At 40.6% G+C, this 24516-nt stretch overlaps 1 protein-coding gene across 3 annotated transcripts in view; it reads left to right on the forward strand.

The window, feature by feature from the left end:
* Positions 1-20533, forward strand: part of Rab32 (RAS oncogene family member Rab32) — a 31036-nt gene extending 10503 nt beyond the window's left edge. Inside the window, exons 1-6 of one of the 3 annotated variants that reach the window (XM_076385282.1) lie at positions 6478-6604; positions 11813-12244; positions 13169-13749; positions 18600-18828; positions 19239-19564; positions 20399-20533. In XM_076385282.1, coding sequence (XP_076241397.1) covers positions 6598-6604; positions 11813-12244; positions 13169-13749; positions 18600-18828; positions 19239-19564; positions 20399-20512 — 1689 coding nt within the window. In that variant the 5' untranslated portion in view covers positions 6478-6597 and the 3' untranslated portion in view covers positions 20513-20533. Of the gene's footprint in view, positions 1-6477; positions 6605-10386; positions 10817-11812; positions 12245-13168; positions 13750-18599; positions 18829-19238; positions 19565-20398 lie in introns of those variants that run through there. The other 2 variants (XM_076385281.1, XM_076385283.1) reach the window with 2 other exon arrangements.
* Positions 20534-24516: the final 3983 nt, after the last annotated feature.

Consider the following 24516-nt stretch of genomic DNA (forward strand, 5'->3'; position numbering starts at 1 on the left):
TGTGTAGTACTGAATGTTTTATCATAATCTTGTGTAACGGTAAAATGAATATCTGTCAGTGTTATCAATACCTTACACGTGTTTGACCCATTTCCGACCATTAAGGCCCTAATTAATTTCTTATCGATGATTGAAGTAATCATGGGTAAGTTAGATTTCTTTCAGTGGCATTTATATCTGTACTGAATCTTTCACCATAATCTCCATTAATACACTGATTCATCTCCAGCTCGTACTTTCAAATTTGGTTCAGTTTCCTCAATTTATTTACAACAAATAAATTATCTTCAAAATCTGAACTTGAGAATTTAATTATTTCTCGTGTGCAAATTTCTACAAATTGACAATAATTAAATATTTAATTTTTAGATTAATCAATTTTTAAATATTATTCAATTTTTAGAGCAATCAATTTTGATCAGTACCTAAACCAATCTCTCAAGAGTAAAATTCACCTTCAACCAAAGATTAAATCTATTAGCAACATCAACGTGAGCATCTATCGATCTCGCCAACCCTCAACCTCAATCTCCATCCTGAGATCATTCTTCATCAGTCTGCCAACCCCCGACCAATTCACAAGCAACACCCAAACGAGCCCTCGAACCGACCCTCCTCGCTATCGATCGATCACAGAAACAGCTGTTATCGTTGAACCAGGCACGATCGAGGGCGCAAGGAGTGGCAAGTCGGGAACGTTCTAAGGAGATAAAGAAAAAGGGGGCCACGAACTCTGAGCGCGTTCCTCGCCGTCGCCAGTTGACGCGGATCGGAAAGCGATCGAGGCGCCTAAGCATCTCTTTTTTTCCAGAGTTGACGCCGATAACACAGATGATAACGTTCCAGGCTAACCCCGGGCCAATAAATGTCGGGGCTTCGCGGTCGACGCACAGTCTCGCATATTCTACGCATTCGTTTCACCAAATTCACGGACGCTCCGTGCGACCGTAGTTCGTCCTCAGCTTGTGTACAATTTGTCGTTACTTAGGGAGTTAAGTCTGTGAAATTTCGAGCGTTGTTATATGAGAGAATTTGGTTGAACTTGACCTCTTGTGAGCGTTGTGATCCGTGATGATATTAGATTCGCCTTGAGGCGCTGATCATTTGAAGTTTCGAGGCAGAAGTCTTGAAGACTCAGAGATATTTTTCTCAGAGATAGATGAAGACATTAAGTTCAACTTGAGACGCTGATAACTTGAACCCTCAAGGCGGAAGAGTTAAGGAGTCAGAAACAGTTTACGTAGTGGTCTTTGATACTAAATCCAACTTGGAACATTAATCATTAGCATCTTCTGAATTTTATTTCCTGTTACGAAGTAAATAGTCTAGAAGATTCTTGAGAGCAGAATTTCTCACCCTATCAACTAACTCTACTATACCTTGTGACAGCATTAGAATCCAGTGGTTGGACAAAGAATATTCCTTTTCGACATTGATACAACTTGCTCTAAAGAACGCTTGAATACATCAGTGTTTCGTGATAGCACCCAACCTGAAACTTGAAAATATCATCGTCTGCTGCAATAATGGCTGCCCAACTGGTACATGCTAGTGCAGGCTGATTGGAGACATCAATGCCAAAGAGCAATCGACTCAAGAGAGTCACTGGTCCTCGCCAAAGGATCATGGCACGGTAACAGATCTTAGATCTACCTCCAAGACCATAAAAGAGACCAAAAGTATTAGAAACGTAGCGTTATCATATTTCGTTCGAATTCACCTACATTTCGAGCGAGTCCCTGTAACGTGGTGATTTAAATCCCTGTACAAAAATGCTGGATCGCAACGTGGTGTTGGTCCTGCGGACCAGGCAAGAGAGGACCGAGAGGCGCTTGAGGCACAAAAAGGAGGCGAATCCTCCGCCGATGGAGCCACCTCCGCAGCTTTTAAACAACAATCACCTGTACCTCGACCTGAACATGAACTTTAGCGAGAACGTGAAGCAGCAGGCCGCCAAGATGAGAAAGGTGGGTCGTCTTAGTATTTTATTATCAAGAGGGAGATCATACTAATATATACCTGATTTCACGGTTGTCTGTATCAATTATCGTCAAAATATACGGGTGTTAATTAATCATCACTTAACGATTACTAATCACCTCTTACGTGCGCGCTTTGTTTATGCCGCCGATGCGCGTGGAGATGTTTACGCAAGACGCATTTATGTAAGAATAAATGCAATGTGATCCCCAGCCCGTCGAGGTGGAATTAATTAGAGGGATGGGATGGTATATCCGCAAGTAGCGAAAAATTGATTGAACACGATACCATTGCGGGTGAACGAGTAATATTGATATTTATAACGTCGAAGGTCGATGGTTCAAACTTAGACACTGCGATTTGGTCGATGGTTCAGATTTATACATTGTACTCTATATTATAATGAGTAATTATTTGGGGGTACATACGACTAGTTATTAATGAGACGTTCAGTGAAACGAAAGCAATTCGATTGAAATTCGCGATTAGGTTTGAGAACTCGATCTCATTGGCGAGGACGAGACGATGATCCTTCTCACGAGAAGGAAAGTAGTTCTAGAGTCGAGAGACCAGGTTAGTGTACTTTCTCCGGCTCGCGACTAACTATCGTCGTGAGAGAATCTGCTCTGTCGGAACGGAGCGAAATAATTAGATTTAGAGACGAATACCGGAACTAGGGCGACGCAATGCGTTTCGTAATCCGACAGCTGCGCGACAGTTCCGGCTGCCTCGAGTCACCGCTTGCACGCAATAAACGCGCTTGCTGATCGTTTCGTTTCTCTTGAAAATTACTGTTATTAGGGGAAGGTGAAACATGAGGGAAGTTGAGACTTTGAGGCTGGATTTCTTTTTGTAGAAGATATAATTGAGTTAGACTAATTATAAGACTGAGATTCAATCTGAGCGTTTAAAATTCTGTGACTTACAATCAGTAACTGGGAGATTGATGGATGATAGTAATTTCATATAATTTCTATTCTCCTAAGATTGACTGTTATCAGGGAACTGTCGGCTATGAAGTACCAAAATTGTTTCTAAGACATTGGCTCTAAAACTGAAGCTTCTACTGAGACAGATACCTAAATACTAAGATTTCTGCTGAAAGGATTCCAAGAACTAAGACACTGAGTCCAAGACTCCTCTGAATAGACCATAGGCTTATACTATTTCTGCTTGTAAGCATTGAACCTAAATCTGAATCTAAGCTTGACATTGAGACCAAATTCCCAAGTATCAATAGAAAACATCTGCACAATATTAAAACAACGCAGGGTTGGAATGATACAGAAAAATGTGTGGAAACATCCTTGTCAGAGGAAACGTTTAGCCTCGGGGAAGGCAGGGTACGTTACAGCTTAACGTCGACAGTAAGTCAAATTGTAGAGGACGTGCAGCCCCGTCGAGTACTGCTGGATGTCGCCGCTGTGAAGGGGAGAGAATCCCATGAATATCTGAGGCTGTTGACTGACAAGACGTCCTACAAGTTCTCCCTCGCCGTGTTATTCCGCGTCGCTGTCCCTTTGTCCGCATCTACAATCTTTATGGAACTATACGTCTGCGCCCTCTAAATGCAAATCCTAGCGAGTGTGTCGCGAGTAGAAAGTGCAAACTTTAATCCCCTTCTTGGCTGGGAATAAAGAACATTTTAAGTTGGTTAGTTACTTAGTTCACTGTGTATCGGTAAGGGTGACGTTCGATAGGGCAGTTGCACTCGAGTCTGGAAGTGGGCCAATATTTTGGGATTCATGGAAGATAGAGATATCTGCGAGGGAAGTTAAGAGGGAAGTAGCCTATGGGTATCTAATCTTCTTTCTCAAAGAATATCTTGTTGATAGTGCAGGGTGTTTAATATCCGAATATCTAAGTATTTAATATTTTGAAAATGTGTGTATTTGAAAAGTAGAAAGTTTGAATATTTTATATTGGAATATTTGAAGATTTGAGTGTTTAAATATTGGAATATTAACAAATTTGGATACTTCATTATTGTAATACCTATTTGAAAGCTTTGAAAGTTACAAGATTAAAAATTGTTTTCTTTGAGGAAATAAAAGGCCAGTAATGAGAATTTTCCACGTAATTATAAATAAAGGAAAATGTAATGCAAAAGTTGCTGATGAGGTACGTCCTTTAGAAAACTGACTTTGAATTATGGTTAAGCAATTATTCAGAGAAGTATAACTTTAGACGCCTAAGGCTAAGGAATACGCAGAATGCGGGTAGCTTCGGGTAGCTTCGCAGTAGATGAAGTCAGTGGTCAGACAGCGAGTATTCCTCTTACCCCTAGGTTTGTTCTCTAAGCTGCTTCAATTGTATCTCTGTCTTCTCATAATGAGTCAAAATTGAAACTCAATTTTATCATAAAAGGCCCTAAACAATACAAAAAGTTTAATTTTATGAAATTCCTATTTTTCTAAGTAAAATTATCTTCTATACATTTATACAATCACTTCTCAGACACTTTGCATATTTCTTTCAATTCTGAAAAATTTTCTTCTTCACGCAATCGTTTCTACTTCTTTCGTATGAATTACCCTTCGATTACATTTCTATTTGCAGAGGAATTAACTCATTTTTCCAGTCATTACTTGCTTGCTAGAAAATTACATGGTTACGACATTCAAATCGATTATGAATTCACGAGGCCAATCGCAGAACGCGAATTTATCGGGATCACTAGAAACCTGTATCTTACATAAACCACCCCACACGTTACGCATGCCGATGGATGCGCGAGAGCGACGCAGAGAATTGCGGGACTCAAGGTCGTCCTTAAACGCACGATTCCTTTATTGGTCGCCTCTGGCGTTGCACGTCCAATCCAGAAAATTCCACCGTGTTCAACGATTTTTAATCGATAAAGATAATTACGCCGCCATTTCGTTATAAAACAGACTAGCTAGGATCGCAAGGCTGCCTTGACCGATCCTGCCCTCCTCATTTGTGACTGTCAAGATTGTTTGACAGTGCTCGTTTTTAATTGCTACATGACATATGGGTACATGAATATTCGATACATAACTTCACATATTTTATCGTCTTCAAAATATTAAAAATTAATATTCGCATCATCCATTGCAACAATTCTTACATATTTATATAACATATGTCCATAGATACACGGTGAAGTGAAACAGTCTTTTATTAATAATCATTTTCTTTTATTTGTAATTTTCAAGTCGCAAAGGTGTTTTGTAATGCCTGGGTATTGATACAAGTTTTCCAATTTTTCACTGATTTTCAATATTCACAAAATCACTGATTTTTAATATTCTGTTCACGGTGGACTGAAGATCTACAGAATAATACTCGCATAGAATAACGAAACGATAACAGAGGACGACTGTTCAGTGCTGAAGAGTGGTGACAGAGCGTCTTGGAGACACTCTTCATGCACTGATTACGTATTGTTACGAGTGCGTTGTCGCCGCCTCGTAATTTCGTTAATTAATTAAAGGGAGATGAGCCACGAAGTCTAAAGTCGAAGTCGAGGGCATGGATACGATGCGTTGCAATCTAACGAAGCAGTGATTAAAGAGAATTTTTCATCGCGTAATCTTAATTGCCTACGACACACGGCCCCGTTTATTGTTTCTTCCGCTGGATCGGTCGTTAAACGCGCACCATTCTCATTTGAATGCAGACAATTAATTACTGAAACGACTGTCATGCATTTTTTTCTTTCACCTAGCTTGTTTCTAATTTCTATATTTAGAACAGTTTCTCAAATTTTTCATATAAAAGGTAAAGTATTTTCTTCTTATTAATGACATTAATGACGTTAAACTGACGTTAGACAGCAGCAGAATCTTGAATACCAACGTACTGTGTAGTATTTTCTTGTTATTAATGACGTTAGTGATATTAAATCTTGAAATAAAATAGAAGCTTTCTGTTATTTGCTACTATGTATTATTAACACCAAACACAGCAGCAGAATCTCGAATATCATTGTAGTGTGCAGTGCTGGTAAAGCTGTGCTTCAAACACATTTTGACATAGTATTAATTTTCCGTACATAGGAGATACGTCGATTCAGTCAGTAATTATGACTAGTTTAGCCAATAATACGCTGCATCTGAAGGTGGGCGTGAAATCAGGCGGTTCTATCTACTGTAACCGTATAGATCCACATTTTTTCCAGATGCAACCTTACCAGCTCTGTACAGTAGAGGTAGCTCACGAGTAATTTGCCTTCTTGCCAAGCGTCTCGAGCTCTCAATTCTATTACCGATTATTACTACCTCTCTGTGCTTAGCTTTATTGAATCTAACCAAAATCGATAGAAGCGAAGTCCCTTCGAGCTTCTTCGCCAACTTCTCTCATTCTGTGTCACAGTTCACCTGTGCTCGAGCTCGTTCGGATGAACGCCGTGAAATCGTTCGATCGTGCACCAGATTCGAGGTAAATTTTGCTCGGTGCTCGGCTGGGGTCAGAGATAGCAGATTCGCAGAGAATATCAAGCTTTAGGACGCCTATCTCGCGGGATTCGCCAGTTGCATAAATTTCGCAGCGGTTGTGCTACATTCACTGTGCTTATGTAAACTGCAGTCGAGTGCAATCGGCGTACGACAACGTGCAATTATTGCATTAGGACAGGGACGTGGATTTTTAACGATGCTGGGTAAGGTCATGGTCGTCTCTCGACGTCTACGTGAATAGTTCTGAAAGGGTTTAACAGCAGTCGATTTTACTCGCTTGCGTGAAAGTTTGCTTTAGAATACGATTTTCCTGTGTGTGATGAAGTGATTTAATCTGTGGGCTTGGGTGGAAAATTACTCATATCAGTGTGCTATTTATATATACTTAAACGTGAATGTAATTTTTGTTTCATTACAGATTGCTTTGTTTTATTGTAACTTTGACGAAGATGAATATTATTGTTCTTTCTATTTTATTTAAACTTAGAACGTAGTTTAAGATATTGAATATACTCATAAGTAGTATATCAGCTATGTGTCTACAGAGAGTACGAGTAGGTACTTTTAAAATGATGAATTAGCATTTCAGTATCTTCCTAGACAAATAGATTGTATCTTCAGTAATTCCTTCATAAGTAGAAAAAGAAAAAGACGTGCAATCAAAGAGTAAAAAGTGATTCAAAAATTAGTCGATTATCAGAAATAGATTTTCTCATGTATTACTATTAAAAGAATTAAAAAACCAAAAAACGAATTCAAAAGTCTCACCATATAGAAACTAGTCAAAATTTAGGTCATCTGGAGCAAAGCAAATCTTATTCTTAGGTAATGACTTAACACATGCTGTTCAAATCTTAATTTTCATTTGTTATGGACTCATGGGTATCGATCCATGGCGATATCTTTTCCTTGGACTCTATTTTACTAGCAATGGATCCTTGGACTCCAGGGAACCGAGTCAAGAAGACACATTAACCGGTATACTACTTGTACCACCTCTCAAAAGCCAAACATAAGCCCAACAAAACTTATAGACATAGTGCCTCCCCAAAACATAGTGACTTAGGTGAGACCCACTCAAGTGGTGTGCTGTACAATACCCTCAGGAGTCCCGCCAAATATATTCTCTGCTACTTGGTTCGGGACTGTATCTTACTCGGCCACATTCACTTTCTTATCCCCCACAGGACTCCCAAGCCACCATTTGAACAGCGCTGCTCCACGGTGCCAAAGACCTAATACCATACCCGAGCCTTTCCTAGACATTTGATCTGTCATCGAAGCAGGCATTATCAAAGGTGTGAGAAACTTGAACCCCTGCTCTTTTTACAAAGTCACAATATTTCGGCGAAGCAGTACAGTTATTAGTAGGCATATTTCTTACGTAACGCGCTAGTTGCTCGTCGAGGTGGAGCCGAGCGCCTAGGCCCAGGGGGACGATACCTGGCGACAGGCTTGCGGCACACCGCAGGCTAGGCCTGGTCTAAAGCAACCCAGGCGCTCGTGTTACGCCTACGAGTTACGGCATCGTGCGTCCATAGAGCGAGAGTATCCGTCAGGGACCAAGAGTTCGGGAGCAGGCAATCTGAACGCGAGCCTCGTTAACACGTGCACACAGTAGAAGCGCGCTCGCGTTCACCGTGGAGGGGCACCGAACGCTCCTCCCCCTTGTGTCCCCCCCTGGGGAATTTTTACCTGGGCATTTAGTGTCACTCGGAGCATCGTTCAGCTTGCACAGTGTCGTGACCGAGTTTGCGTTCGCCTCTTGTCGCGCGAGTTCTTTCTCTTCCCCCCTTGGGGTATTGGACGCTGCCCTTTGACCTCCGCGCACGCGAGCGCGACCTAGACGAACGCTGGCCGATCGAATTCTCGTAAGGTTTCCGCCAACGCGGTGGAATTTGACTTTAAGTCGCGCCATTCATGGGCCAAACGCGCTTTCGAGATTCTGCGGAATCCTTAGAGTCTGACCTATGGAATGATTGTTGGGCTGCGGATGTTTATGTGTTTTTTGGGAGACGACACGTTCACAGTCTTATGAGCCGTATGTGGGTCAGGGCGATTTTATGGGTCGTTTCTGATGACTGTTTTTAATTTTGAGATTATTGTTGAGTTTTTGAGGAAAGAATGTGGAGATCTCGTTGATGGTGGGATATTATCTTTATTGCTTTTTCAATGACGGTTTTAATGGTTTTAGGGATGTTTCATTGCTTTTTTTAATGTAGGAGTGAAATAGCAAGTTTTTAGTGGACTGTGAACGTGTTAACACGAAGAGGCATAGAATGTACATTATATGCTGATACACAGTGGTGGGCAAGAGATAATTGGCATTTAAAGTTTGCACTTGTATCAGGTAGGTGTACACAATTTCGCCTTGTTTTTCAATATTCGTCACCCGTAAGAAATTCATGAAATAGAGATTTGTATCACTAAATTTTGTGTAATTTTGGCGGAATTTTTAGTATTAATCTGTGATATGGCGAAATCAGTACATCTACCTAATATCTGCAAGTATGAAACAATGTAAGTCACATTTTCCAAAAATTAGAGTTACTTACTTATTGATTGAAATATCCAAGATTTATCTATGACCTTCTAAACGAGAAGATTGAATTTAAGAAAAAGTTTTCAAAACTTTGAATATGAATATTTGAAAAAGTAACATTGCTTTTTACTTTCTAACGATAGATATGAGCATTACTAATCTTCGTATTAGTTTGATCTCTCCTTAGTAATAGCTTTTTATTTTGAGACATGTCAATCTGTACACCACGAGTGTATTCCATGAGTATATCCCTTCGTTTGGCTTATTTTTCAAACCCTCTTTTACTCCCACTGTGTACAGGATGTCCAAAATAAGATACATCTCATAATTACAATTCTTAATTATAACTTTGAAAATCTTTGGTTCTATGTTCGCCATATATTCACTAGCTCATTTTAACAGAGATTTCCAATTATTTCTTTCGAATTATCTTTGAATCCACAACATATAACATCTTTCTTCTTGCATTGTTCTATAAGGAACCTGTGAGCTTCCACTTTCATAAACATGAAAAGCAGGCTTCAATTGTCATTTAAAATTCTCATGAACATAAGATAAAAAACTGCCACCGTTACATATAAATTATCGTTCTCCAAGGGTGATACCCCTCACTTGCCTACCCTTACAGTACTTTTTTTCACAACTAATCAACTAATTTATCACGTCAGCTTTCATAGCTTCGCGTGGTCTCCCTGATAGCGCCCATAGTGACAGCTCACTTGGACAGCTCCAATACAAACAACGCAAAAAGCCACAAATCAGAATCAATGCATCACACCTACACAACGTCGACAGCAGACATCTTAAGGTGCGAATACACCAGAGTTCACGAACAGTATGAAAATCAAATTTTCTAAAAATCATCTATTCGCATACTGTTCTTGGTGTTCGCGGAAAAATCGAGTAAGGGTGACAAAAAATTTGCAAACTCTTTGCAAATATTGTTCGCGAACCGTGTTCACGAACTGTTCGCTGGTGTAGCCCCAGCTTTAAATCCCCATATCATACTCCTCTTCGAACTCCCGAATCAGCATAAACATCGTCAGACAGTGTACCCCCTTCTGGTAAACCGTTCTCCACCCCCCAGAAACCCACCCCGCTCGCGTCCTCCACCAGTAACCCACCAGGAAGACACTATGAACGAATCGAGGAACAACTATCGGTAAGAATCGCGAATCGACCGCAGAGTCGCGAGTCTAGCCGGTGGAACCGGTCCCCGAGGCGCTCCCAGGCTTCTCCGTTTCAAACGGCGCGCGAGGAGGCGACGACGGGCCACCGAGGCGGCCGTTCCCCCGACGTGAGCCAGGAAAGGGACCCAAGAAAGGGAAAAAGACGAGGAAACGGAGGGGGAAGCGTGTCGGATTATCCGTCGTTGGCCGATCGGACCTAGAAAGCGAGTTCTTCTAAGGTTTCCACGGGTGCCAGAGGAAGCCACGCCGTGGACTGCGGGCCTGCCGGCAGAGCGAGACGCAAAACACGTCGTCGTCCATCCCCAGAGGATTCCGACGCCTCTCCTTCTTCCTTCTGTCGACCCCCCGACCGATGGATCGGAACGAGAGCGCGAACGAGGGCGGAAGCTCGCCTGACACGGTGGTCGGACGGTCCTCGTCCGAGGAGGAGCGGAACAAGTACGCGTGCAGCACTTCCGGTGAATACGTGACGGTGGGCGACAGCAGCTCGAGCCTGGACACCCTGACCAACGTGGCCGCTGCGGTCAGTCAGGAACCGCCGACCGCCGAGGACAAGAAGAGGGGAAGGCTGAGCGCGCTGAAGAGCAGCTTCCGCAAGGAGGGTGGACTGTTCAAGATCAAGAAGAAGACCAGGTCCATCGAGGAGCCGTGCGTCGAAGCGGAGCCGGATGGCGACGAGAAAGGTTCAGTCTCGATGGTGGACTGGAGAACGATCGATGTGATCCTTTGCAAATTTTTTTTCTTTTTTTTTTTTCTTCCTCTCTGTTCAGTTTTTTATGGATGAACTCTGACGAGGTTTAGAGCCGGGGCTTGTCGTTTTGAGATTGAGTTTTGTTTTTTGGTGGATGACAGTGATTGCTTTTAGCGATTCGAGGTTTTGTGTGGTTCTTTGAGAGAGGCTGAAGCGTTTTCGTTTTTGAAGTAGAAGATACGTACCGTATTTTTTGGGGGAGTTTGTGAGTGATGGAGGTTTGGTATTTCGTTTATTATTGGAATTCATGGAGCTCGTTAATTAGATGGAATTATGTAATGAGTTGGATTTCATGGCGCAGTGCGCTCTGTTATATTACTGTTTTATCGAGGAAATCTTCTTTTAGAGTTTGCTAAATTTAGGAGTAAGAGGAGAGCTTTCCGAGTGCAATGCTTAATTTTTAATGAGTAGTTGTCAATTTGTAGAACTTGACAAGTCGAATATGTATACCATTATCCCATTTTTGGAGCTTGCAATCAATTTCACGATTAAAGCTACTCTGTTAATTTAAAAATTTGAAAATTTGAAATTTTCTTTACTGAATTCTTTGAAAATTTTCAAATCTTCAAGTCCCCCAAGAAAAAAGGATCTATATCTCATACCTCCAACAGAGTCTAATAATATATTTTATTATCAAATTCTACAACTTGACACAAATTCATTATAATATTACATTACAGCATTACACTCCAGAAGCCTTCACCTCTATCACACTCTCAAATAAGACACCCAGTTCCAACTGGAGTCCCCTTGAACACTCCCTTATCAAAATTCAAACACCAAATCTCTACTCTACAAAAACCACACCCACTTACAAATACCCAACGCTAAGTATACACTCAGATTCTTGAAATCACCAAAATCAGACAATTCTCATGTCGCTCCCAAAATCTCGCTGCCCTCTGACCGGAGATCCTCTCCGTCTTAGAAACGGGTCGCAAGAGGAACCAGGAGGAGGAGGAGGATCGCAAGGGTGGCTCGGCCTCGACCTTGAAGAAGAAGAAGAAGAAAACGAACTCGCTGGTGCGGAAGCTGAGCCTGAACAAATTTCGCCTGTCGTCGGAGCAGGAGCAGCGGCACACGCCCGAGGGTGGCGACAGCAGTCGATCGCAGAGCCAATCGTCGCAGGAGTCGCCTAGCTTGTCAGACAGCCCGTCCAGGATCGCGAGGAAGGGGCAGGAGACCGAGAGGCTCGGCCATCGCGACGTCCACGAGGCTCGCGACGCCAAGGAGAGGGATAGGGAGAAGGGGGAGTCGAGGAAATCGGAGAAGCTGTCAGAGAAGCCGGTGAGCACCGTCACCGTAGTGCAACGCAAGTCGCCGTCGTTGACCATCAGGAGCATTTCAAAGAGCCAGCACGGTGAGCGATCTCAAGAATCGAAGCCTCCCTGCTACCTCGCGCGCCTCGCTTCCTCCTCTTTCCGCTTTGCTCCCTCGAGCACCTGGTGATATGATCTCTGTTGCTGATAGTACTGCTTTTTGATAGGGCTCTGTTTCATTTGCTCCGGGTTTGGGGAAGTAGAGGAGAGTAGTGAGGGTCTGAATAGTTATACAAATTTGATTTTTTAGGGGGAATATTATGTAGTTATATTATACGGACTTAGAGCATGGAAATAAATTTCAGTCATTTGATTTGTGGGAAAATAAGGAAGAGGGGCTGGGGTCTGTGTTTGGTTTGATTCGAAGTCAAATTGGTCTACTTTGGAGGCAGCCTGTTAGATTTTGGATCGAGGAAATTTGATAGGTGTCTTATGGATTGATATATTGGAAAGAACTTGGTTTACGTTTAGTGCAACTGTTTAATAGTTATATATTGGCATTTATAGACACTTTGGTGTTCAATATAGACGGTACCTAAATCTGTATACAAATTGGACATTTGACAAGGAATTATACTACAATTATACTACTATACTATTTACATCAGTCCAGAACAGAGTGACGAATCATTCGCAATATCTACCACAGTAGTCACTGCAAATCCTACCTTGCAATTAAGTTCAATTCAACCTCTCCACTACTATTAGCACTCATTCTCGTCATGCCAACTATACATTAAATGCCTATAGGCTAACCAATAGTCCTATAGGATTTCCTCTAACAACACAAAAGCTACTTGATCTGCCTCTTTAAAAAACTAAGCTTTCTTAGAAACCTCTAACAACTTCGAACCAAAAACTATGAAACCACCGCGTCCAGAAATAGCCTCCTAAGCACACCAACCCCCAAATGCCAGCATCTCCAATCAGCCCCCTCTGAACCACCGTGGACATTGGTTGCACAGATCCTCAGGTCGAAGAGAAATCCTCGAAATCGGAAGCGCGTTGCAGTTCGACGCTTCCGTACGCGATCTCGAAATGGCCAGAGCAGAAGGGGGCAAAGTCCGTGTTGGATAGCTCCAAGAAGACTAAGCTGAACGTGAAGTCAGAGTCAGAGTCTGGGGTTCATCCGCCGAAATCGTCGCCGCACGAGGTGCGCCGGAAGTTGTCGTTGCTGGAGGAGAAACGGGCGATCTTCCAGCGGCGATTGTTCGAGACGACTCGGGACATCGACTCCAGGGAGACTGTGATCGCGGTTACATTGGACGACGACGATAGACAGTCCGCGAAGGAGAGTGAGAAACGAGAGGATAGCACTAAGAAGAAGAGGGCTAGGCAGATTAGTGTGAAGAAGTTCGATACTTTCTCGACGTTCGAGGGCACGTTTGACGAGGAAACGGGGGTTGGTTATCTGGCTGGCATCGAGGAGGATTACACGGAAAGCTACGACCGAGAGAACGACGAGTACTCGGTTCTGCCGGCCGCCATGGGACCCATGGTAGGCGACACCGTTGAGAAGGTGAAGGTCGTCAGCCAGGACAGCATGGTGAGAGTCTTTTCAAGCTCACCGTATAGGTAGAGTGAGTTGAGAAAGTATTTGTATACCCACTTTGCATGTGAGGCTATTCAGAGTAGTTGGTTATATGTTGCTTACAATGGGGAAACTTGGGAGGTAATTTTTGACTACTGTGCAAAGGGAAATGAAAATTAGATCAGTGGGAAGCTTGCGTTTTCTGAGATAAGTAATTCTAATGTATTTTACAAGTGCTGAAAAATTATTTAAGAAAATTCTTTGAAGTAAATTTGGGAGAGGTATATGCTGGGTATGTGCATTCTATAATGGCGTAAAAAAGTTAAGGGAAAAATAAGAGTATTTAGCATGGAAAGGATTAAGTTTTCTTCCACCTGTAGTCAAATATTCTTTTACAAAGAAATAGTAGGTATATTAATAAGAACTGTTTTGTTGAATAGATTCTTGCATTGACAGAAAATCTTCTCATCTGAAAAATTAAATTCTGTACAATAAGACAATGCAGGAACAATGATAATTTATTAAACAGAGCAGTCTTTATTAACCTACTTATTTTTCTAGGGAAAAAGTAGACGTGCAAATACTTTCTTCACTCACTGTATCTTGGAGACACTTTTGAGTAGTAGTTCCTTTTATTTTCTTCTCTCTTTTTTTTTGGTCGATGGTGATAGCGTGTATTTGGGGAATGAAGTTTACAAGGTGTTCAGGTTTGGTTAATTAAAGGAATTTGGGGATTTGGAGTAAGTAGATTGAGGAACCTGAGTCCTGACTTTCGTTTTTTGAATTTAATATTTAAAGGGTAATATGAAATTTTGAAGAGTTACTTTGTAGAGATTTTGAGTTTCTAAAATATCTGTTTACTGCTTCGTGCTTCTCGCCGATCGAACTCGAAATTTATGTCGAGAGTTTCGCTACTCGTCGACGATATCGCGAGCTGTACTACTTGCTCCTGACACAGAGGCAAAGATTTACAGTTCCTGAGTGTTCATTACGCTTGGATTCACTAGAATTTTTATCTCGAAATCTGTGCACAATAAAACAGAGAAGTAATAAAAATCTCAGAGCAGTTTAAATTAGTTCAGTCAATATTTATATTATAATATTTTGGTTTATTGATTAATTTTTCTATTTCATATAATTAACTAGAATTAGTGGTCAAGTGCCAACGCTAGGAAATAGAATACTTACTAATATATTAATTTTACACAGTTTGACCTCAACTCGATGATACATCATATTTTATCATTCAACATATTCTCGCCAAATCATGGCGCAGAAAATTACAAAAATCGGTACACTAGTAAAACCAGCGATACTCGACATAGTTTATCGCTGCTTGAAGAAATATGCACATATTCAAAAATATCTGATGCAACGTAATACCTAAGTTGCATATCCAGTTTAAACCCACGGATAGTCAATTATGTCTTAGGACATTAAAGTTACAAGAATCTTAAATGTACCTCGGTTATTTAATTTGAAAGGGGAGCTACACCAGTGTTTTAATATTAAATCAAGCTCCATCTAACCACTTCCCACTTCAATCCACTAACTTTCCCTCCCCCTCCATTTTTCTCATCCTCCCTCGCGATCACCCCCACACAGAAGGGTTAACGAGTTTCGAACACCACAAATATTACCATTTACTACCGCGCTGAGCCAATGTACTCAGCAGGTAAAAAACCATTGGAAGCGTGACGGAGGAACCCGACACCGATGTGGACACCTCGACGCTCATTTTTCTCGCTCGCCACTTGCTACTCGCTCGCGATATTCGTGTCGACCGCTCGCGCGGCCTGTGCGCCTTTACATAATCAGCGGTTTTCCTTTACCGATATCGGCTTCGTCCCCCGCCCCCTCGTCGCCTGCCACATCGTTCCGATTTCGAAACGTTCCCGCGTAGTTTCTCTATCGAGACGCCGCGCTGTAATTCTAGGATGGAGAATCGATAGTCGCGCCCTGTGGTCCCCGTCTGCGGTCCCCCTCGAACCAACCTCGGCCCCTGTTCCCTTTTATACAGCCCAAGTTGCTTTTTAATCCCCTCCTTCGCTCGAGTTTCGGGTTACGTGGCGTGCTCTATCTCCTTCGGGGACTCTTGTTCCTGGGGAAGCTTAATTGGAGCACGGTAGACGTCTCGAGAGGTAAATGTGGGGAAAGGTTCATCACACTCGCCGAAAAGTTGAGGTCGTTCGGGGGCACACGATCAATAATGTTGTCAATACAATCCTATACGCGATACTCCCATAACGCGGAATAAAAATTGCGATCTTAATACGCGATGTCTCTATAGTACAGTAGAACGTCGATTATCTGAAGTAATTGGGAGATAAATCCATTCGGATGATCGATTTTTCAGATAATTGAACAAGGAGAACCCTTGTAGTATATGTAGTATATTTTTACTAGTATGTGACTTTTTGCTAGGTGAGGCTTTCAAAAGGAGTCAATAATAAGTATTTCATAGAGTTTAAAATCGATAAGGGATGAAGGGTGGTTCTATCGTGGAAGGATGGGTTGAATGTAAAAAATGAGGTTTTTTTACTTCAGAGAAGTGACTTTGAAAAGATTGATTAATGTGCAGATGTAGGGAACATAAAAGATGGGTTTCTCGAAGTTTTTAGAGTAGATTTCTTGTTGTATCAAATTGTTCGAAAAATTCGGTCGAATTTTTCATTAAAAATGAAAACTTTTTATTATCTAAACTTTATGTAGGCTTCTATTTTTATATTTCCAATCTTTTAGAAATTATTACTAATTCCCGATAGTTAAAGTCGCGTACTCATAATTGCAGCTGACATCCACTGATAACTCTATTCGACTCAGTGAAATTACTTTCCATCACGACTATTTATCTCGTCAATCAGAATTAAACTGTCTTCAAGTGCAACACCGTCTTCGTTTGCTACATCACGTATGCATTACGACGCAATATAATCACCATTAAGTATCTACAGCAGCGCACAGTGAGCGCTATAAAGTTATAGGGACACGCGGTGGCGTTATGGCTTCCTTTTACCGCAGTTTATTATTACCCTACAGGTTTATGGTTACGGCTTTGCATTCTGTTTTCCACGGGGGATTATCCTTGGGTGTGCAGCCACATACGCATCCTGTTTTTCCTATCACGACCTTGTGGCTGCATCACGTGCCGATTCTTTTTTTTTGGAAGGCAGGTGAATGCAAAAGTTCTGGCAATCGAGGTCCAGGCAATGAGTCATCCTTTTACTTGGACCTTGTTGAATGTTATGGTGTTTTATCGCTAATTTCAATATCTACCTGAATGGTTCCTTGGGGTCATTGTACTTAGGAAATTTTCTATAGTACTTAAAATTTTAGGAGCTTCGAAATTTCTGGAAGCTTTTCTGAGGTTTTATGAATACATATTCAAAAGAATGTCTTTAGCTTCTTTTATCTCATTGATTAATTTTTAAGTAGTACGGGATGGAAACCTGTGAGAAGGTATGTACTTAGCATGGTAGCACCATAATTCTCGATTAAAGTATATTGAAGTAATTTACACCCTCACTGATGGGGTAAAATTTCCTAGTCTATAAGAAGATTAAACAAGCTTCTTGTAAATTGAACAACAACTTAACAAATTTATACATCTTATCACTTCTAGACTCGTCCAATAATCGAATTTTCTAGAATTTACATTATTTCCACCTTTTGTACCAATTCAAGATAATCTCGATCTCATGATCATTGAGGGATCCAAGAAAGGAGGGGTTTCCTTCAAAGGGGCCCCAAAATTTTCCTCTCTCTTTATGACCTCCCCTAGGTTATTGTTCCTCCAAAGGTCTTCCTTCGTGCCGTTTAAAATGGTATCCAAGTTGTTTGCTCGGATTCTCGGCCGATTGTTGACCATGAGTCATTTCTGTGGTGCACCTCGCCCTGTGTGGACGATCCTCGCGTCAGATCAACGTGGTCCGAGATACGATGGACGTCGATCGGAAAATCCGGAAGAACCTGGAGGCGCTGAATTTTTCCAAGTGGAAGGTTCACCCGAAAAATTGGACGTGGTGTAGGGTTGGTTCGCTGGCTCGTTTTATTCAACGTTTTTGCGCGTCTCTTTCTTTATCGTCGTACCAACGTTGGCAACGTTAACCATCGTTTCTCATACCTGCCATTTTAAATATAAAACGTTTAATCTGTGTGAGAACTTTTATTATCTTCACAGGCATTGTGAAAGGAGCCAAAAATATGGATATTAACGTCGGTTCCATACTTTTTTTCTGTGTTGTGTTGCACTATTTTATCGATAGCTTAAATATTTATTGAATTGTGGTTCTGTGAAGACTTTTGTTTTAAGGAGTTTTAAAAATTTGTATTTGTAAAATGTGGCTGAGGTAATGCAGAAAGTGATGAGAGTGGAATTTGCGACTCGACTGTGGTGAAAGTGATTTATAATGAGTGACAAATTTTTTATTTCTTTTCATTCATTTTTCCAAGGGAACTTTTAAGTTTTAGATTTTAGTTTTACGTTCTTCAAGGACTTTTAATTTTGTTTGTGAAGTGAAGGATTTATGATTTTTATATGTTATTTTATTAACCAAAAGAAGGATAGAATAATCAATGATACATGAATAGAGAAAGACATTCAACTTCAAATAAGCAGTTGAATGAAAACTTTGAGAAATCGAAGAAACTTTTCATTATAACATACAACTGAGATTGTGTTAATAATTAATCTGCCTACAAAACCAAAAAGCGAAACAAATCAAACAATAAGAAAAGCTTTTATTATTAAACTGTTCCTAGAAAAATCATAGAAAACGAAATTTCATACTACTTATGCGACCAAAGTATTTAAGAATTTCTAATTTTATTAAGTAATTCATTTTTTTCTTCTGTTTTTCTCACAGTCGTCACAGAATAATACGCCGAATGCCGGAGTAGGCGAGAAACGCGAGCACCTGTACAAAATCTTGGTGATTGGAGAGCTGGGCGCTGGGAAAACGTCCATCATTAAGAGATACGTTCATCAGTTCTTCTCTCAGCATTATCGTGCAACGATCGGCGTCGATTTCGCGCTGAAAGTCTTGAACTGGGACCCACACACAATTATACGACTCCAGCTATGGGACATCGCAGGTGAGACACAATTTACAATTTTTTATTTATTTTTCTGAGTTCTACCACTTTCATAAAGTATAGCGGCAGTAAATTGAAAAATGATTTTAAAATAGCAGATTAAAATGTATATTTCAATTGTAACGAGAACGAAATGACTTTTCCACCAACTTAATCAGTATTCAATATGCAGTTCCTCTCCTATCAGAAAAAGAGGATAATTTAATATTTCTGTGGCTCAGAAGACGTAATAAATTTCTCAATTTTTCTCTCTTTTCTCTAAATTATCCTGTTCAGTGCCCTCAGTAAAGTTCTATTACAATTTACCATAAAAGCACACGGTGATTCAAGCCTCCAAAAATCCCACAATATCTAACTCAATTTTCCAAATTCTTCAAATTTTCCAAAATACGATTCCCTATGCGTCACAGGTCAGGAGAGGTTCGGCAACATGACCCGAGTGTACTACAAAGAAGCAGTGGGCGCTTTCATAGTGTTCGATGTGACGAGAAGCGCGACTCTAGACGCAGTAGTAAAGTGGAAGCAAGACTTGGACTCGAAAGTGCAGCTTCCTGACGGTTCGCCGATTCCTTGCGTGCTACTCGCTAATAAATGTGACCAACAAAAGGAGGGCCTGGTGAACTCTCCCGCAAAAATGGACGAATATTGCAAGGAGAAGAATTTCGCTGGGTGGTTCGAGACGTCTGCAAAGGAGAACATCAACATCGAGGAAGCAGCGCGATTCCTCGTCAATAAAGTGAGTATCAGCTGAATTGAAGCTTTAACCACTTTCGATGGACTTCTTCGCAAAAATCGTGATTCGTTTCTCCAGTACTCGATATAAGATTCCTCTGAGTCTGTGGAGTCCAGTTTAAAGATGCAAAGTAGACGTCTTGAAATCGTCGACCAACAAATGTTTTCCAGCGTCTTTCGTACTCGCAGAGAAATTCGATTATACGAAGATAGCTGTGGTAGCTACGCACAAGCTATTTGTGGAATATCGTTGCTGTTGCCCCCGCGATTAGGCATTCGCTCGTCAGTTATTGTGTATTACGCGCTGAGGATTTATCGATGACGTCTTTCGCGCGCCGAGCTGATCTTCTTACGACGCGAAGTTAATTTCAATGAGGCGTGAACTAACGAGGATCGTCGACCATCTGTCGCGTATCGGGGTAAACGAGCTTTAGTTTCTTACAGTTGTCTTTTACTGCTGGGCGATTTAACGATTAGTGGTTTTACTTATTCACAGAATTATTGTGTGAAAATATAAAAGCTGAAGTTTTCAAAATTTGAAAATTTGAATGTTCGAACGCTTCAATATTAACAATTTGTAATTTTGAAAAATTTGAAACGTTGAAAGTTTGAATGTTTGAAGACTGAAAATTTTTAAAAATTAAACATTGGAAACTTTCATATTTGAAAAACTAAAAATTGTAAGAGTTTCAATACTTGAAAATCTTCAGATATAGCGAAATTAAGTCTGAAATTGAATACTACTTAAAAATTTTCTCAATGTTTGCATTCCTTCGTTTCTCTTAATTCTCTTCCAAGATAATATTCACTAAAAGGAAAACTGTTTGTTTACTTTCAGATACTGCAGAACGATCAGCTGATGAAGGGTAACGGGTCTCAGGACCAAACAGACGGCGAGAGATTCGCACTGAACCAATCGCCAACGAGTACAAAGAAGTCTTGCTCCTGCTGACGAATCGGTAAACCGCCGACAGCAGGATCGCCCGATCCGTCATCGTCGTCCCTTCGTCGTCGCCGTGTCGTCGTCGGTGCCATGACACAACAGTTGCGTTTCACTTGGTCCCCAGGGGTCACTTGGTCTCTAGGGGGCACTTGGTCCACTTGGCTCGCGAAGTCTCACCTCGATCGTCTCCTCGAGAAACCGATGCCGTCTGCTCGCGCGATAAACTCGGTCAATCTTTCACTATTCACCATCTTTCATTCAGTCCTCTTGTCAGGAAGGTTTCTCTGTAATTGGCACGCTGTGGGTCCCTGAGGAGCTCGAATAAGTCGGGTTTGTACTTTGCTCGAAGGATTTCCATGCTCGACCTCGAGGGGACTCGTTTTCTATTTTTTGATATCGATGGAGGTTCTTGTTCTAACGTTGACGATGTACTTTAACCCCTTGCCTTATCGACTCTTGAGAAAGTATGATCTCTAATTGAGTCGATCGCTGTTGAAGAATTCAACTTCTTTAAAAATAAATTTAAATAAAGTTTTTTCTAGAATTTGTATTATACCGTGTGTACTGTACAGTGTTTCCTCGCTGTAGTCTCGAGCTTAGAGCAGGTGGCTCTTTTGAGATTAATTTACATGTACTGATAGATCACTTTTCGTGTCAAAAGTGAGAGGTGAAGTGTGTGAAAGCAAATCACATTTGCTTAGAATAATTTCAAGGTATGAATACAGCGTTTCAAGGCAAGGGGTTGATAGGGGTCATAAATGAAATACGGCAGCTATCACTGTGTTATCTGTAGGATTTAATCTGCGTAAACGAACTCTAACGACAAAACTTCCGCTGCAACGACTCATTAGGACAATTCCTCGCTAATAACAGTCTGTCAATGATCCCACCGCAATTATTCTCAATGTCAGGTCTTCCAACGATCATCGACAGAACGATACGAAAAAAAGTAAGACTCGAGCGTAACGCAGGTGTCTTCGAAAGGTCCTCCGACGCGAAGGATCAGGAGGATTTCACTTTCACTTCCTTCAAGTCTGGCGTGATTGCTGACACATTCCACTTTGATATTTCGACTTTAATTAGATTCTTAGTAGAAGACAGTGGTCGCTCAAGGTCGCTCCTCCATTACTGTTTCTGCATTCTGTATGCAATTGATACAGTAGTGGAAGTGAGCTGCCCTCTCAGTGGCCTTTGGTAGTCGATTTATGTTTGTATTTTAATTTCTTTTTAAGTATTTACATTCCTGAGACTGGCAGCTTCAGTTTTAAATACTTGTTATTAATATTGTTAATTCTCGTAGAACAACATTCCTAATTTTGTTCATCATTTCCGTTCGGTAAGAGTCGTCGAAGCAAAGGAACACGACGAGACGCGGATTCTTGGACTTTTCAAGGTCGATCATTGTCGGTATCGAGCGACAATATTTCACGACGACCTCGTGCCTTCGGCTATTCATTCGCAGTTTCGCAGTCATCGCGCGTGTAATCATTGCGTTGCGTAAGTGGCATACACGTAGGAGCATTTCTTTTCGCGTGTTCACTCTACTGGGACACGGTCTGATACGGTGTTTCTCAAACTCTGCGTCCTACGAACCTTGTTACATCGACGATACGAACAAACGAGCTTAGTAACGAAAAATTAAATAAGTATAAAGTAATTATAAAATAATTATAATATAATTAGGAATGTATCGTTCCCCTCGTCCTCAACAGTGACATAACTAAAAATTATGATTATCGAGAGAACGAGATAATATCGTCATTCGATGGAAGAACCATTCTTTTTATACCAATAATTGGAAGATGAACAAATTTGGAGTTCCGTCATTGTTGGAGCAAGGGAGTGATATAATAGAATAGTGAAATTCAAATTGAAGAGAGAAACATTCAATTAACAATTATATAAGAATTTCAATTTTTGTACATAAAATGGATATTTGACGCAAAATTGAATACGACAGTATTTACTTATAGAGAATAAGAAATATTCTTGTAAGATCAATTAATGCTTTTCTAACTGACTTCCGCGCCATTAAATGTGAAAAAGAAGAGAAATGGAAGACTAGACCCAGGAAACAGAGATAATATCAACAATTTTATAATCAGAGATTTTTTCTGCGTGAAATTAAAGCGTATTGTATGTACTGGTTGTGAAATACCTTTACTCAAACAGAAATGATCGATAATCGTTTGTTGACGAGTTTGAGAACCACTATCGTGATTATAAGCTCGACGCTAGTGCCGTTTAACAAAATTACACAGGGACTCATGAAACCGTTCTTTGCTCTGCGACTTCTCAGACATTCCGTCTCTTTTTACCTGCCTCCGAGCATACCAGCGTGACGATACGCGAACAGGGTCGAACGACTGCGAACAAATCGCGTGACTGAGTTCGAGGAAGGCCCGCGCGAATATCGACGAGCGAAAACAACATTAACGAGCTCAGGAAAATCGTGAAAGTAATGATTGAAAAAGGGGAAAAAAGAAGACGAGTATCTTCAAATTCAAAAGACGAGCGCGAGACCATCCGATACTTGTACTTTTTAAACGATTTTTAACGTAGCGCCAACGATAACAAGGTAACGTTGTTATTTGATAGAATTTTATGTATAGAAAAAGTTCATATATATTATTACATATGTATAAGTGATATACATATTATTATAATTAATATTATTATTGTTACTATAATTATTATACAATTTACGGTATAGACGTATAGGCTATTGTAAATAACTCAGATTTTACACTAATAACGCGACATTCCCATATACTTTGTCTCTTATATTCTCTCTCTCTGTCCTTCTTAATAATATCATCGAGCCTATATCGCGTTTATACACTTTTTTATACGCATCCGTTACGAGAGCGAACTAAACCATTGTTATTCTGCACGAGAGTACGATTACTCTCGTCGCTCGAGAATGTTTATCACGCCCGAGAACGCCTAAATACGCCCCCATCCCTCCCGATCCTCTTTACTCTCTCGTTATTCTTTTCTAATTGTATAGGTGCAATAACGTGCGTCCGATTGTAAACATTAAACCGTTCCTCTTTTCGAAAAGCGTTATCATTCTGTCTCCGAACCTTGCACAATGGAAGATAACAAGAAGATTCTGCATCAACGTATCCAAGGCGTATCCAAACAGTGAAGATAAGTTGAAATTTGTACTAGCCACAATGTCTGCATCTAATTATCCCTTTATTGCCCCCTATCGTGGTGAAGTATAATGTTGCAGCACACTATGAAATTGTGCTTGATGAACTTTGAGGTCGAATTTAAATATTTTTAGATGTTTGAACTTCCAAGGTTTTATATTCAAATGTTTTCAAATGCTCAAATCTTTAAATTTCTATATTTAAATTTATTTAAGTGTTCAGATCGTTAAATTTTGGAATATTGAGTTTTAAAATATTCAAATGTTCGAATTTCCAATTATTGAAATTGATTCATTTTTAAATATTCAAATTTCCATATCTTTGAATTTTCAATTATTCAAATATTCAAATTTTTTAATTTTCAGCCATTCGGATTTCCTAACGTCCAAACTTACGAGTTTAATATTTTTCAAATATGTATTCAAATCTAGAAAATTCAAAGACCGTGATATTTACCAGGCACCTCTGTACTCATCATCGAACTGAGGTACCTCTCATTTAATTCTACCTAAAATCAGCTTTCAAAGATTTCTTTTCGAAGAACTCCACGAACTCTCTTAACACAATTTTTTACCTTGATTCTCTTTTTCGATATCAAAGAGGTCACGAAGATCACCAAGAAGGAGTGGATTTAATATTCAATCGTTCACTGCTTCTATTCTTATCTTGTTGTACAACAACGCGTAGTTAGTCTCAGATTTAAAATCCCAAAGGCAAGTCGTGGTTGTTCGTCGCAAATGATAGATAAGATGATAAGCGACACGAAGGATAGATGCAAGTAGGGAGTCCAAGTCCTGAAATCCGTGGCGGAGCATACTGTAATTTTGTGCTGCTCGAAAGTCGAGAATTCGAAGA

Source organism: Calliopsis andreniformis, chromosome 9, assembly GCF_051401765.1.
Source record: "Calliopsis andreniformis isolate RMS-2024a chromosome 9, iyCalAndr_principal, whole genome shotgun sequence".
NCBI classification, from domain to species: domain Eukaryota; kingdom Metazoa; phylum Arthropoda; class Insecta; order Hymenoptera; family Andrenidae; genus Calliopsis; species Calliopsis andreniformis.